Below are 15,814 nucleotides of genomic sequence, written 5' to 3'. Positions count from 1 at the left end.
AATTCAACTACTATGAAAATGAGGAACACACAATTTAGAAAGAAAAACGTCTCAGCACAAAAAAGTAAGTGGAAAAATGAAATTGTCAACAACACCCACAAAAAGGCATCAAAATGAGAGCACTAAACACATACTTATCTACAATTACACTGAATGTAAATGGACTAAATGCACCAATAAAGAGACAGAGAGTCTCAGACTGGATAAAGAAACACGATCCGTCTATATGCAGCCTACAAGAGACACACCTTAGAGACACAAACTAAAACTCAAAGGATAGAAAAAAATATATCAAGCAAACAACAAGCAAAAAGAGCAGGAATAGCAATATTAATTTCTGACAAAATAGACTTTAAATCCACCACAAAGGATAAAGAAGGACACTACATAATGATTAAAGGGACAATTGACCAGGAAGATATAACCATATTAAATATTTATGCACCCAATGACAGGGCTGCAAGATACATAAAACAAATTTTAACAGAACTTCAAAGTGAGATAGACACCTCCACAATTATAGTAGGAGACTTCAACACACCACTTTTGGAGAAGAACAGGACTTCCAGTAAGAAGTTCAATAGAGACACGGAAGACCTAATTGCTACAATCAACCAACTTGACCTCATAGACTTAGACAGAACACTCCACCCAACAGCTGCAAAGTATACTTTCTTTTCTAGCGCACATGGAACACTCTCTAGAATAGACCACACATTAGGTCATGAAACAAACCTTCGCAGAATCCAAAACATCAAAATATTACAAAGCATCTTCTCAGACCACAAGGCCATAAAAGTGGAAATCAATAACAGAAAAATCAGGGAAAAGAAATCAAATACTTGGAAAATGAACAATACCCTGCTCAAAAAAGACTGGGTTATAGAAGACATTAAGGAGGGAATAAAGAAATTCATAGAATGCAACGAGAATGAAAACACTTCCTATCAAAACCTCTGGGACACAGCAAAAGCAGTGCTCAGAGGTCAATTTATATCGATAAATGCACACATACATAAAGAAGAAAGAGCCAAAATCAGAGAACTTTCCCTACAACTTGAACAAATAGAAAGCGAGCAATAAAAGAATCCATCAGGCACCAGAAGAAAACAAATAATAAAAATTAGAGCTGAACTAAATGAACTAGAGAACAGAAAAACAATTGGAAGAATTAACAAAGCCAAAAGCTGGTTCTTTGAAAAAATTAACAAAATTGATAAACCACTGGTCAGACTGACTAAAGAAATACAGGAAAGGAAACAAACAACCCGAATAAGAAACGAGGTGGGCCATATCACAACAGATCCAACTGAAATTAAAAGAATCATATCAATATTACGAAAAATTGTACTTTAACAAATTTGAAAACCTAGAAGAAATGGATGAATTCCTAGAAAAACACTACCTACCTAAACTAACACAATCAGAAGCAGAGCAACTAAATAGACCCATAATGAAAAAAGAGATTGAAAAGGTAATCAAAAAACTCCCAACAAAAAAAAGCCCTGGTCCGGACAGCTTCACTGCAGAGTTCTACCAAACTTTCAGAGAAGAGTTAACACCACTACTACTAAAGGTATTTCAAAGCACAGAAAATGATGGAATACTACCTAACTCATTCTATGAAGCCACTATATCCCTGATACCAAAACCAGGTACAGACACCACAAAAAAAAAAAAATTACAGACCTATATCCCTCATGAACATAGATGCAAAAATCCTCAACAAAATTCTAGCCAATAGAATTCAACAACATATCAAAAAAATAATCCACCATGACCAAGTGGGATTTATACCAGGTATGCAAGGCTGGTTTAATATTAGATAAACCATTAATGTAATCTACCATATAAATAAAACAAAAGCCAAAAAGCACATGATCTTATCAATTGATGCAGTAAAAGGCATTTGACAAAGTCCAACACCCATTCATGACAAAAACTCTAAGCAAAATAGGAATTGAAGGAAAATTCTTCAACATAATAAAGGGCATCTATACAAAGCCAACAGCCAACATCACTCTAAATGGAGAGAGCCTGAAAGCATTTCCCTTGAGAACGGGAACCAGACAAGGATGCCCTTTATCAACGCTCTTATTCAACATTGTGCTAGAGGTCCTAGCCAGAGCAATTAGGCTAGACACAGAAATAAAGGGCATCTGGATCGGCAAGGAAGGAGTAAAATCATCTCTATTTGCAGATGACATGATCTTATACACAGAAAACCCTAAGCAACCCTCCAGAAAACTACTGAAACTAATAGAAGCGTTTGGCAGTCTCCAGTTATAAGATAAACATACAAAAATCACTTGGATTCCTCTACATCAACAAAAAGAACATTGAAGAGGAAATCACCAAATCAATACCATTCACAGTAGCCCCAAGAAGATAAAATACTTAGGAATAAATCTTACCAAAGAAATAAAAGACCTATAAAAAGAAAACTACAAAGTACTAGTGCAAGAAACTAAAAAGGACCTGCATAAGTGGAAAAACATACCTTGCTCATGGATAGGAAGACTTAACAAAGCAAAAATGTCTATTCTACCAAAAGCCATCTATACATACAATGCACTTCCGATCCAAATTCCAGTGACATTTTTTCATGTGATGGAGAAACAAATCACCAACTTCATGTGGAAGGGAAAGAAGCCCCGGATAAGTAAAGCATTACTGAAAAAGAAGAAGAAAGTGGGAAGCCTCACTTTACCTGATTTTAGAACATATTACACAGCCACAGTACTCAAAACAGCCTGGTACTGGTACAACAACAGGCATATAGACCAATGCAACAGAATTGAGAACCCAGATATAAATCCATCCGCATATGGGCAGCTGATACTTGACAAAGGCCCAGTGTCAGTTAATTGGGGGAAAGATAGTCTTTTTAACAAATGGTGCTGGCATAACTGGACATCCATTTGCAAAAAAATGAAACAGGACCCATACCTCACACCATGCACAAAAACTAACTCCAAGTGGATCAAAGACCTAAACATAAAGACTAAAATGATAAAGATCATGGAAGAAAAAAATAGGGACAACCTTAGGAGCCCTAATACAAGGCATAAACAGAATACAAAACATTACCAAAAATGACAAAGAGAAACCAGATAACTGGGAGCTCCTAAAAATCAAACACCTATGCTCATCTAAAGACTTCACCAAAAGAGTAAAAAGACCACCTACAGATTGGGAAAAAATTTTCAGCTATGACATCTCTGACCAGCGCCTGATCTCTAAAATCTATATGATTCTGTTCAAACTCAACCACAAAAAGACAAACAACCCTGTCAAAAAGTGGGCAAAGGATATGAACACGCACTTCACTAAAGAAGATATTCAGGCACCTAACAGATACATGAGAAAATGCTCTCAATCATTAGCCATTAGAGAAATGCAAATTAAAACTAGGATGAGATTCCATCTCACTCCAACAAGGCTGGCATTAATCCAAAAAACACAAAATAATAAATGTTGGAGAAGCTGCGGGGAGATTGGAACTCTTATACACTGCTGGTGGGAATGTAAAATGGTACAACCACTTTGGAAATCAATCTGGCGTTTCCTTAAAAAGTTAGAAATGAACCTACCATACAACCCAGAAATCCCACTCCTCGGAATATACCCTAGAGAAATAAGAGCCTTTACACAAACAGATATGTGCACGCCCATGTTTATTGCAGCTCTGTTTACAATAGCAAAACACTGGAAGCAACCAAGGTGTCCATCAACAGATGAATGGTTAAATAAATTACGGTTTTTTTTTTTTTTTTTTTTATATTCACACAATGGAGTACTACGCATCGATAAAGAACAGTGACGAATCTGTGAAACATTTCATAATGTGGAGGAACCTGGAAGGCATTACTCTGAGTGAAATTAGTCAGAGGCAAAAGGACTAATATTGTATAAGACCACTATTATAAGATCTTGAGAAATAGTATAAACTGAGAAGAACACATACTTTTGTGGTTATGAGGCGGGGAGGGAGGGAGGGTGGGAAAGGGTTATTTACTGATTAGTTAGTAGATAAGAACTACTTTAGGTGAAGGGAAGGACAATACTGAATACACGGAAGGTCAGCTCAACTGGACTGGACCAAAAGCAAAGAAGTTTCTGGGATGAACTGAATGCTTCAAAGGTCAGCGGAGCAAGGGCAGGGTTCTGGGGACTATGGCTTCAGGGGACTTCTAAGTCAATTGGCAAAATAATTCTATTATGAAAACATTCTGCATCCCACTTTGAAGTGTGGCATCTGGGGTCTTAAATGCTAACAAGTGGCCATCTAAGATGCATCAATCGGTCTCAACCCACCTGGATCAAAGGAGAATGAAGAACACCAAGGTCATACAATAACTATGAGCCCAAGAGACAGGAAGGGACACATGAACCAGAGACTTACATCATCTTGAGACCAGAAGAACTAGATGGTGCCCGGCCACAACCTATGACTGCCCTGACAGGGACCACAACAGAGAACCCCTGAGGGAGCAGGAGAACAGTGGGATGCAGACCCCAAATTCTCATAAAAAGACCAGACTTAATGGTCTGACTGAGAGTAGAAGAATCCCGGCAGTTATGGTCCCCAAACCTTCTGTTGGCCCAGGACAGGAACCATTACCTACAGTAATCAAAACAGTGTGGTACTGGTATAATGATACAAATGGAACAATGGAATAAAATTGAGAATTCAGAAATAAATCTATACATTCATGGCCAATTGATATCCAAAAGGGGTGCCAAATCCATTAAATGGAGAAAGAAAAAATAGTCTCTTTAATAAACGGTGCTGAGACAACTGGATTTCCACATGCAAAAGACTGATGTTGTATCCACACCTCATACCATACAGAAAAATAACTCAAAATGGATAAATGGCCTAACTATAAAAACTAAAACCACAAAATTCTTAAGATAAAACATAGAGGTAAAGCATCAAGACCTTGTTTTTGATAAGGTCTTTGACAAATAACAGAAAAAATAACTGGACTTTATCAAAATTGAAAACTTTTGTGCATCAAAGGACTTTATCAAGAAAGTAAAGAAACAATCTATAGAATGGGAGAAAATACTTGGAAATTATGTATCTGATAAGAATTTAACATCCAGAATCTATAAAGGACTCCTACACCTCAAGTACAAAAAGACAAACAACCTGATCAAAACGTGGGCAACTTGAATAGACATTTCTCCAAAGAAGATATACACATGGCCAACAAGCACATGAAAAGATGTTCAACATCATTAGTCACTGAGGAAGTACAAATCAAAACCACAACGAGACACCACTTCACACCTACTAGAATGGCTACAGTCAGAAAAATGGAAAATTACAAGTATTGCTGAGGATGTTGAGAAATTGGAACTATAGCTCTTTCCTGGGGAATGTAAAATGGTGCAGCTGTTGTGGAAAACAGTTTGGCACTGTCTCAAAAAGTTAAACATAGAATTACCCCATGATTCAGCAATTCTACTCCTGGGTATGTACTCAAAAGAACTGAAAGCAGGGACTCAAAACAGATACCTGTACATCATTGTTCACTGCAGCTTTATTCATAATAGGAACAACCCAACTGTCCGTCAACAGATGGATGGGTAAACAAAATGTGGTATATACATACAACACAGCATTATTCCATCATTAAAAGAAACGAAGTTCTAATACAAGCTGTGATGATGAACCTTGAAGACATTATGCTAAATGAAATAAGCCAGACACAAAAGGACAAATATTGTATGTTCCCATTTATACGAAATATCTAGAACAGAAAAATGAATAGAGACAGAAAGTAGATTAGTGGTTACCATGAGCTGGTGAAAGGAGAGAATGGGGAGTTATGGCTTAATGGGTAAGAAGCTTTTGTTTCGCGTGATGAAAAAGTTTTGGAAACAGAGTGATGCTTGCACAACATTATGAGTGTATTTAATGCCACTGGATTGTATATTTGAAAACAGTTAAATGAAAACTTCTGTGCTTTATATTAACACAATAAAAAATAAAATGAAAAAATACGTATTTAAAAGATAAAAAAAAACTAAACTATTGGGAATTCTGCATTCTTCTGCTTCAACGTTTGTTTTAAAACAAGAAATGTTTTGAGATAGCATCTACTCTCAAGGACTCTCAAATCTCTTGAGAGAGAAATGAGATAATTTAAAAAATATACCTCAATAAATCCATGCATATGTGTTTGTGTGTGTGTGTGTATGTGTGTGTGTGTAAGTATGTATTAAGTACAGGGAGAGAACTAGAGAGATGCTCATCAAAATTCTCAGTGTTTATCTCCAGGAGAAAGAGGAGAGAAAATGTGTCAGGAATGTGAGGGTAAGTGAGCAATTGGGAACTTTAAAAATAATTCTATATAGCTTGAAAAACCAGTTGCCATAGAGTAGGTTCTGACTCATGGTGATATCCCTGGGTAGTGCAAATGGTTAACACGTTTGGCTCTTAACCAAAAGGTTGGAGGTTCGAGTTTACCCAGAGGTGCCTTAGAAGAAAGTTCTGGCAACCTACTTCTGAAAAATCAGCCATTGAATACCCCATGGAAATAGCTGTACTCTGATACGCATGGAGTCACCATGAGTCAAAATTTACTCAATGGCAACTGGTATTTTTATATAGTTTTGAGTCTTCTCTAAAGGATTTATATATGACTTAAAACTCAATTTTTTTATATAAGAAATATTTTAAATAAGTGAGTAAATGCATCCAGAATATTCATGCTTATCCTGTGCCTTTGCATACCACTGACATGCCGTCATGCACCCCTGGAGTTATACTCAGCCAGGTTTAAGAAATACAACCAGAAACAGGGAAGACTTAGTGAAAGGGAAAACAAGCTTTGTGAGGTCAAAGATGGCTGCCCTCGTGCTTTCTGGTCACTGCTGTTTCTGTTAGTTCACTGCTGTTTTTCAAGCAATCTTATGTAATCCTGTGGTGTGGCGCCACCTTTGCCCTTGATCACTATGAAACCTCTACCCCCCTGACTGCTCTGGTCCTGCAGCTGCTCAGGACCACCTGCCTTTGTACATAATTTCCCTAATAAAGATTCCTTCACTGCCAGACTGGAGCTGCCCACCTCTTTCTTTGGTCTCTCAGCACCTTCCAATCTGGGGGCAAACTTCAAGTTACTGGCCCATGCCTGGATACTCAGCATAATAACTTTGGATAACATAAATCGGTTATCTAATTTTCAAATATTATTATCGTTCTGTGCTCTGCCTTAGGGTTCTCTAGAGAAACAGAAACAAAGAGAGATATTGATTCATTTTTGAGGAACTGGCTCACGCGAATGTGGGGGCTGGCAAGCTCAAAATCTGTAGGTCAAGTGAGAGGTTGGAAATTCAGGCAGTCTTGTATCTCAAAATCTATAGGTCGGTCAGTGGGGGAGAGAGTCAGGAATTCTAGCGAGATATCTATTTAAAGGCTGGAGGCAGAATATTTCTGTGGGCATCCTCCCTTTTTGCTCTTCAGGCCTTCAACTAATTGGATGAGGCTCACCCACATTATGGAGGTAACATTATGGAGGACAACCTGCTTTCCTTAAGAGCAACTAGTTTAATCACATATACATACTTCGTAACAACTTCTAGACTAGTGTTTGACTAAACAACTGAGAACCTGAGTCTAGCCAAGCTGTCACTGGCACTAATGAGGACACATTTTACATGAATTCAACACTCAAGTTTAACAAAATCTGTACTATTATATTTAGGGTTAACACCTGATTATGAGGATGTTCAGAGCCCTGGTGGCACAGTGGTTACAAGTTCCGCTGCTAACCAAAAGGCTGGCAGTTCAAATCCACCAGCCACAACTTGGAAACCCTATGGGGCCGTTCTGCTCTGTCCTACAGGGTTCCTATGAGTCGGAATCGAATCAACAGCAAAGGGTTTTTTGTTTGTTTGTTTATGAGGATGTTCTACAATACTGCACTTGGCAAGTTAATGCTCAGTTCCAAAAGTTATGTGTCTCTTCTAAAACAATTTAATAAATATAGTTTTAAGAAGACATTAATTTCTAACCTTTAAAATCCAAGTTTAAATCCATTTTCACAAGTTCAATGATAGTCTTTACTGCAGTACTTTTAGAAGGCACATAAGCTAATTCCAATGGAAAAGGAAAATCGATGGGCACTGTGAGGAAATCAGGTAAATCGTCAACAGGCAGAGGAGAGTAAGTCAAAGATCCATGCTTCTTGATAACAACAAAGTGGCGTGTTAACAAAAGTGTACCAGCAAAAAGTAATGTTAGCATGATTTCCACACCTAAAGCAACAAATTGCCGCCTCTGGAAGAAGGAAAAAAAACAAAATTGTGTTAATTACCCAACATGCAAATGACAAATTATTTTATATTAAGTTTCTTCCAGCTTCACTCTATAATAATAACAGTTCGCTGGACTGTCCTTTTTCCCCTTTCTACATGTCATTCTGCTATTATTTCACTCTGTGAGTGTTCTTTAGATTTGGTAGAGATACCCCCAGTAAACACTATAAATGGAAATGTAGTGATCAAGTTGTAAGAACTTTCCCCATGGCCTCTCAGCCATTGTAACAGTTCCCTAGTGCTAGCTCAACCTACCTTTAAAGTTAAATTCTTCCAGAGAAGAATCCCAAATTTGTTTAGTCCCGACAATTCCATTCTAAGAAGGGTGGAAGTTCAACTCTATGGAGAAGGTAAAGGTACAAGAAGAAGAAGAAATAAAATAAAATTAAGATTATCTGACAAAATACAATATTGGACAACTTACAGGATTATTACTTCTCCGATTTAATTTTCTAAACAAGTTTAAAAGATGACAAGAAAAAATAAGCATTTAAAATAAAACATTTGAGATGTTTACTATTCTTCTATCTTTAATTTATTCACCATCTCTTGAGCTTCTAAAATGTATAAAACACTAAACAATCACAAAACAAAGACCATCAGGTGTTGTTGCAAGTTTCCAGGGAAATTTGATCATTTGCTTTTCCAATTCCAAATTAAAATGCTAATTGAGAAGCAACATAAAACAAATAAATCACCAACAACAAAACAGTATGCAAAATCATATCATACTATAAGCCAAAAATGTTGCCAAATTGAAAATAACTACCATCAATAATATTGCTAATGGGAACAGAATCATTCTTGTATTTAATGAATAACTACTGAACTTTTACTATGTACCATATTGGGCTTAAGTGTACAGTGGGAAACAAATAAAACCATTCCCTTATAGAATTGGCAGTATGGCAGAGTTGTTAACAAACAACCAAGGAAGAGAAGACAAACTTCCTGGGTTTGAATCCCAGAGGTCATTATGAGTTGAGATAGACTTGATGGCAAATAGTTATATTTGACAAAAGATTTGTATCCAGGATATATAAAGCGCTGCTACAGCACAATAATAAAAAGGTAACCCAATTTTTTTTTTTAATGGTCAAAAGACTTAAGTTGACACTTTGTAAAAGAAGATACATATATGGCTAAAAAGCACAGGAAAAACTCCAGAACAGCATACGTAAGTCATCAGTGAAATGCAAACTAAGGCCATGATGACACACACTAAAAACCAAAAAAACCTGTTGCCGTCGACTCGATTCTGACTCACAGCCACCATATAGGACAGAGTAGAACACTCCCATAGAGTTTCCAAGAAGTGCCTGGTGGATTTGAACTGCTGACCTTTTGGTTAGCAGCTATAGCTCTTAACTACTACCCAACCAGGGTTTCCATGATACACACCAGAATGGCTAAAAGACTGACAACACCGAATGTCTCAAACATTACTGGTGGCAGTATAACATGATACGGAACGCTTAGGAAAACCTTAGCAGTTTCTTAGAAAGTTAAAAAATCTATCCCCATGGTTTTCAACCAGAAGCAATTTTCCTCCCAGGGAACATTTAGCATTGCCTGGTATCTAGTAGGTAGAGACCAGGATAGCTCTCCGCTCCCAACAAAGAATTATCTGGCCCAAATATCAAAAGTGCCAAGGTTGAGGAACCGTGTGTTACAAACTGAATAGTGTCCCCCTAGAAAGGTATACTGAAGTCCTAACTCCTGTACTTGTGAACGTGACCCTGTTTGGAAACAGGAATTCTGAAGATGTTAGCGGTTAAGCTGGCAGGAGGATGTACTGAAGCAGGGTAAGTCCTAATCCTGTATGACTGGTGTCATTAAAAAAGAGAAGATACACAGAGACAGGGAGACAGAGGAACGGTACAGCTGCAAGCCGAGGGAAACCTGGAGCTACCAGAAGCTAGAAGGCAGGTATGGGACAGATTCATTCTCAAAGCCTCAAAAGGAATCAACTCAGCCAAGGCTCTGAGCTCAAATTCTCAGCCTCCAGAACTGTAAGACAATAAATTTCTTCTGTTACAAGCCATCCAGTTTGTGGTATTTTGTTAGGGCAACTATAGGAAACTAATACACTTGATTATCTTATGGCCTAGTGATTGTATTCCTAGGTATTTATCCAAAAGGAACGAATGCATACGTTTGCGAAAAAAAAAAAAAAAAAAACCCACATGAGAACGTTGTATTCAAAATAGCCAAAAATTTGAACCATCCCAGATGTCCATCAAAAGGAGGATAAATAAAATGGGGTACACAAGATGTGGTATATTTATAAAATGGAATACTACTCAGCAAAAAAATGGAATGAATTGCTGATACATGCAACAATAGAGATGAACCTCAGAGGTTAAGCCAGACATAGAACATACACTGTATTCCATTATATGAAATCGAAAATAACCAAACTAACTTATGGTGATAAAAATCAGATCAGTAGTTGGCTCTAGGGGAGGAGGGGGATTGACTGGGAAGGGGAATTGTGCAGAAAATTTAATACACCAAGCCTGAGGCTGTTATTCTTAGAAAAATCTGCTTGAAAGCCTGGCCCTTGACTGGCATCTGAAAGCTTGCATTTTAGGAGGGTTCGCATCCCTCCTTAAGTGATAAAGGTGGTTCGCTGTGTCTGCACTGTTTGTGTAAACAATGTGGTTTATAATGAACTCTTGGTTTCCTTTTGGGAGTCTGGAATTTTGATACACGCTAAGCAAACAGTGCCTACATGACCAGCCCCCAATCCAAACCTTGGGACTGGGTTGCTAACGGGCTTCCTTGGGCAGAAACATTCCACAAACATTGCTGAGGGAAGTGTGTGCTCTGTGTGACCCCCATGGGAAGGAGACAACTTGAAGAAAACTATACACGGACACCTGCAGACTCCACTGGTGTTTATTTCCCTTATGATCCAATCTGTATCTTTACTGTATCACTATAATAACTATTAACCCTAAGTACAACTATATGCTGAGTCCCGTGAATCCTTCTAGCAAATCTCCAAATATGAGGGGCTACCGGGGACCCCCGACCCAGCGATGAGAGAACTTTCTGAGATGATGGTAATATTCTATGTCTTGATACACGTTTGTGAAAACAGATTGAATAGTACACTTAATATCTGTGTACTTTATTACATGTAAATAAAACCTCAAAAAAAACAAAATTATTTAAAAAGCTAAATAGTTTTAAAGTATAAAGTTATAACAGGTAAGTGCAAGCAATAATAGAGCAGACACAATAGAATTAACACCCAGAGGCAAAAGAGAAGACTTTATACTGAAGTCCACAATTTATACTAAATGTTAATAGTTACATCTATGCACCCCATAATACATGAAACCTAATTATAGGGAATGCCAAGAAACAAATGCAAGCACACTAGTGATAGGAGAATTTAACAGAACACTCTCAGTCCAAGAAAAGCCAAGCAGACAAAAAATAAGTAAGGATATATAAGATCTTTATATGTACAGAAGAAACTATGGGATACATTTAAATAACGACTGAAGAAAATACAGACATAAAACTTACATAAACAAGAAGTGATATACTCTACATAAACTAGAAAAAGACTAACAAAATAAAAAGGAGTAGAAAAAAACAACAAAGCAAAAAATTATGAGGGTAAAAAATAGAAAAACTGCAGAATAAATCAATCAAAACACTGGTTCTTTGAAAAGGAAATTTTAAAAAATGGAAAAATAAATAGCCTATTCAAGAAAAGAGGGAAAAATAAAAATATACAAAATTAGACAAGGAGGAATAACCATTTAAGTAGAAGAAATTTAAAAAAACAAAAAACACCATAACAGACAATTTGTATAACTCTACACAAATACATTTTAAAACCTGGGTAGAACAGAAAATTTCCTAGGAGAATACGAGATACCAAAATTTTCCCTGTTAGAGATATAGACTATATACAGATCAATTTCCACTGAAAATACAGAGAGGGTACCAAATAACTGTCCCACAAAAGCACCAGATATTTCCATAAGAAAATTCTGTCAAATATCAGATAATTCCCAGGCTTTTCCAGAACACAGAACGGAAATAATCAAATTACCTTTATGAAGCAAGTCTAACGAATAAATTAAAAAAAATTTTTTTTTTTAACGAATACTACCCCAAAATGAAACAACACTAATTCTACTTATAACATCCATGTAAAAATACTGAATAGAATACAGCCAAACAAATTAAATACTACTCTACAAATTAAATGCAAGACAAAAAAGGAAAAAAAACTTTGGAAAAAAATATAGTTCAAAGAAAAAAACATAGTCCTTTAACATAAGAAAATATCCCCAAGTTTACTCATAATAAGAGATATGCCAATTAAAACTGATACATCATGGATCCAGAGCAAGATGGCAGCATACACAGCTACATGCATGCTCTTGTCCCCCCTCAAAGACACATACACAAACCAAAAAAAGCCCCCCAAAACCAAAAACTAGAACAATCAACAGCATCAAAACTCTGGAATCTAGTCAAAGGGTTACAGAAATGAAGCGAATGCTGAATCAAGAAAAAGGTGACGTATAAGTAATAGAAAAGCTTTTAGCTTTCCACCTGCCTGCACATCACCCCTCCCTGGTTCAGTGTGGCCATCTTCAAATGGCAGCAGGCCACATTCCCAGAGAGGGATCCTGTTCTCTGGCTCTAGACAAAGCAAAGCAGACTATATTCACAAATTACAGTGTATGTCTGTTCTGATCTCTCTGGTTTCTATCTGAAGGACTGAAGAAAGGCAATCATCTTGTTTTGGCCTATCTCGGAGCATACGTAGAGCCGAGGTACAGTGAGCAGTGACCTAGGGCTGTGATCCCCTGTAGATACCTGGGGTGAAAAGATGCTATTAAAGCATATACTTGGCTTCTAAAGCTTGAAGAAGAGGCCAAGGAGAGAGTTTCTTTCAGAAACTATGACTTTCAAAACACTGCATTTACAGGGGAATTGAGAAAGCCATACATACTCAGGGCAAAACTCATGCTCAGAAATTACCTGAGAAAACCCCGTGCTTTTTTTTTAAATCATAGGCTGATCTCTGCATTTAGTGCAAGCCTGGCTAAGTGTTGGAGAAGGGCCCCAGCACAGAGTCAATTTGAAAAAACTAGGTGAAGTTCCCTATCCCCAGACATTCAAGGAAATCTCTGGCAAAACACCAGATGAACATAAGCTAAGAAACAGAGTCTTCAGTGTCCACACACATTCAGGAAGGTAGACTCTGCAAAAATAGTTAGTGGAAGTCATTAAACAAATAGATGACTATAGCCTTCAACAATTAAAAAAAGAAAAGAAAACCCTGGGGAAGGAGAAAGCTCTCATTTCCAGAAATATCAAAGTATAATATTCAAATGTTACAGTTTCCACAAAAAAATTACAAGGCATACAAAGAGACAGGAACAAATGTACCATTCAAAAGAACTAAAACCATCCTCATAGAAGCCCAGATGATGGACTTACCAGACAACAACTTTAAAACAACTGTCTTAAACATTCTCAAAAAGCTAAAGAAAAACATAGACAAAGAACAATAGGAGGTAAGGAAAGTACTATAGAAACAAAATGAGATTATAAAATAAGAGACAGAAATTATAAAAAGGAACCAAATGGAAACACTGGATCTGAAAAGCATAAGTGAAATTAAAAATTCACTAGTTCAATAGCAAATTTGAGTTGGCAGAAGAATCAGCAAACTTGAGGATAGGGCAATTGAAATTATTGTCTGGGGAACAAAAGGATAAGGGAATAAAAAGAAATGACCAGAGTCAAAGGAACTTGTGAGACAACATCAAGGGGACCAACATACACAATTAGAAGTCTCATAAGGAGAAGAGACAAAAAGGGGCAAAAAGTATTTGAATATGACAAAAATCTTCCCAAATTTGACAAAAGACATAAACCTACACATCCAAAAACAGAAACTCCAAGTAGGATAAATCCAAAGAGATCCACACTGAGACACATTATAACCAAGCTGTCAAAAACCAATGATAAAGAGAGAATCTTAAAAGCCACAAAAGAGAAGCAAATCATCAGTTACATGGCGTCCTCAGTAAGATTAAGTGTTGATTTCTCCTCAGAAACCATGGAGACAAAAAGGCAGCGGAATGACATATTTAAAGTGCTGAAGGAAAAGAACTGCTAACCAAGAATTCTATGCCCAGAAAAACTGTCCTCCAACACTGAGGAAGAAATTAAGCCTAGGGAATTTGTTACCACCAGACTTGCTCTACAAGAAATGCTAAAGGGAGTCCTTCATGTTGAAATGAAAGGACACTAGACAGTAACTCAAAGCTCTCTGAAGAAAACAAGATACCCAATAAAGGTAGAGGCCAGTTTTATGTTATTATGGGTTTGGAATCCTCATGTCCTACATGATTTAAAAGGCAAATGCATAGTAATTGATTATAAGCTTTTGTTATTGGGCATGCAACGCATAAAGATGTAATTTGTGACAACATCATCATAATGGGGGCAATACAGGAACAGGGATTTTTTGTTATTGAAGTTGTTGCTGTCTGACTCATAGTGACCTTATGTACAATAAAACAAAATGTTGCCTGATCGGCATCATCCTCACGATCGTTGCTATGTCTGAGCTCATTGTTGAAGTCACTGTGTCAATCCGTCTCACTTAAGGTCTCTCTCTTTTTCACTGATCCTCCACTTCTTCACCAATACCACAATTCAAATTGTCCATTCTTCAGTTTTTCTTTTCATTGTCCGGGGTTTGCATGCATATGAAGTTACTGAAAACACTGTGGCTTGGAATAGATGCACCTTACTCATCAAAGTGAAATCTTTGCTTTTTTAACACTTTAAAGAAGTCTTTTTGGAAACCCTGGTGGCGTAGTGGTTAAGTGCTATGACTGCTAACCAAAGGGTCTGCAGTTTGAATCCATCAGGTGCTCCTCAGAAACTCTGTGGGGCAGTTCTACTCTGTCCTATAGGGTCGCCATGAGTCGGAATTGTCTTGACGGCACTGGGTCTGGTCTGGGTCTGTGTAGCAGATTTGCCTGGTGCAATGTCGTTTCATTTCTTGACTGCTGCTTCCATGGGCACTGATAGTTGAGGCATGAAGAATGATATCCTTTGTGTGTTGCTTGAGTAGTAGTGTCAGAGCTTGTCTAGATTCCTTAGTAATAAGAACCAGGATAAGTCCAAAGCTGACTTCCATGAGGTGGAACTCAGACATTATCTGTTCTCCAACCTTTTTACCAATTCTGAACCAGCTTTTCCTCCCATGGCACTCTCTACTTCTCTTCTGGATTCAATAATTTGTTGAAATGGACACACAGAACTCACAGACCATACTCACAGTTAAGTGTTTCATTAAGGAAGCAAAAGGGTACAACTCGTGATCAGGAACAGGCTACAACTCAGCATTAGGTTCAACAGACTACATACATCTCAGGATGAGGATCAGGAAACATGTAGGAAAAGTTTGGAAGGCTTCTCCAAAGTG

At 37.4% G+C, this 15,814-nt stretch overlaps 1 protein-coding gene across 1 annotated transcript in view; it reads right to left on the bottom strand.

The window, feature by feature from the left end:
- The window catches only part of LOC100671125 (phospholipid-transporting ATPase ABCA3-like), a 230,993-nt gene that overhangs the window by 209,333 nt on the left and 5,846 nt on the right, over positions 1 to 15,814 (bottom strand). The window contains exons 3-5 of the mRNA XM_010598551.2: positions 12,846 to 13,005; positions 8,587 to 8,647; positions 8,029 to 8,293 (exon numbers count right to left, since the gene is read on the bottom strand). Coding sequence (XP_010596853.2) covers positions 8,029 to 8,293; positions 8,587 to 8,647; positions 12,846 to 13,005 — 486 coding nt within the window. The remainder of the gene's footprint in view (positions 1 to 8,028; positions 8,294 to 8,586; positions 8,648 to 12,845; positions 13,006 to 15,814) is intronic.

This window comes from Loxodonta africana, chromosome 12 (genome assembly GCF_030014295.1).
Source record: "Loxodonta africana isolate mLoxAfr1 chromosome 12, mLoxAfr1.hap2, whole genome shotgun sequence".
Classification (NCBI taxonomy): domain Eukaryota; kingdom Metazoa; phylum Chordata; class Mammalia; order Proboscidea; family Elephantidae; genus Loxodonta; species Loxodonta africana.
The sequence above is the reverse complement of the archived record's forward strand: the minus strand, read 5'-3'. Positions and strand labels throughout refer to the sequence as shown.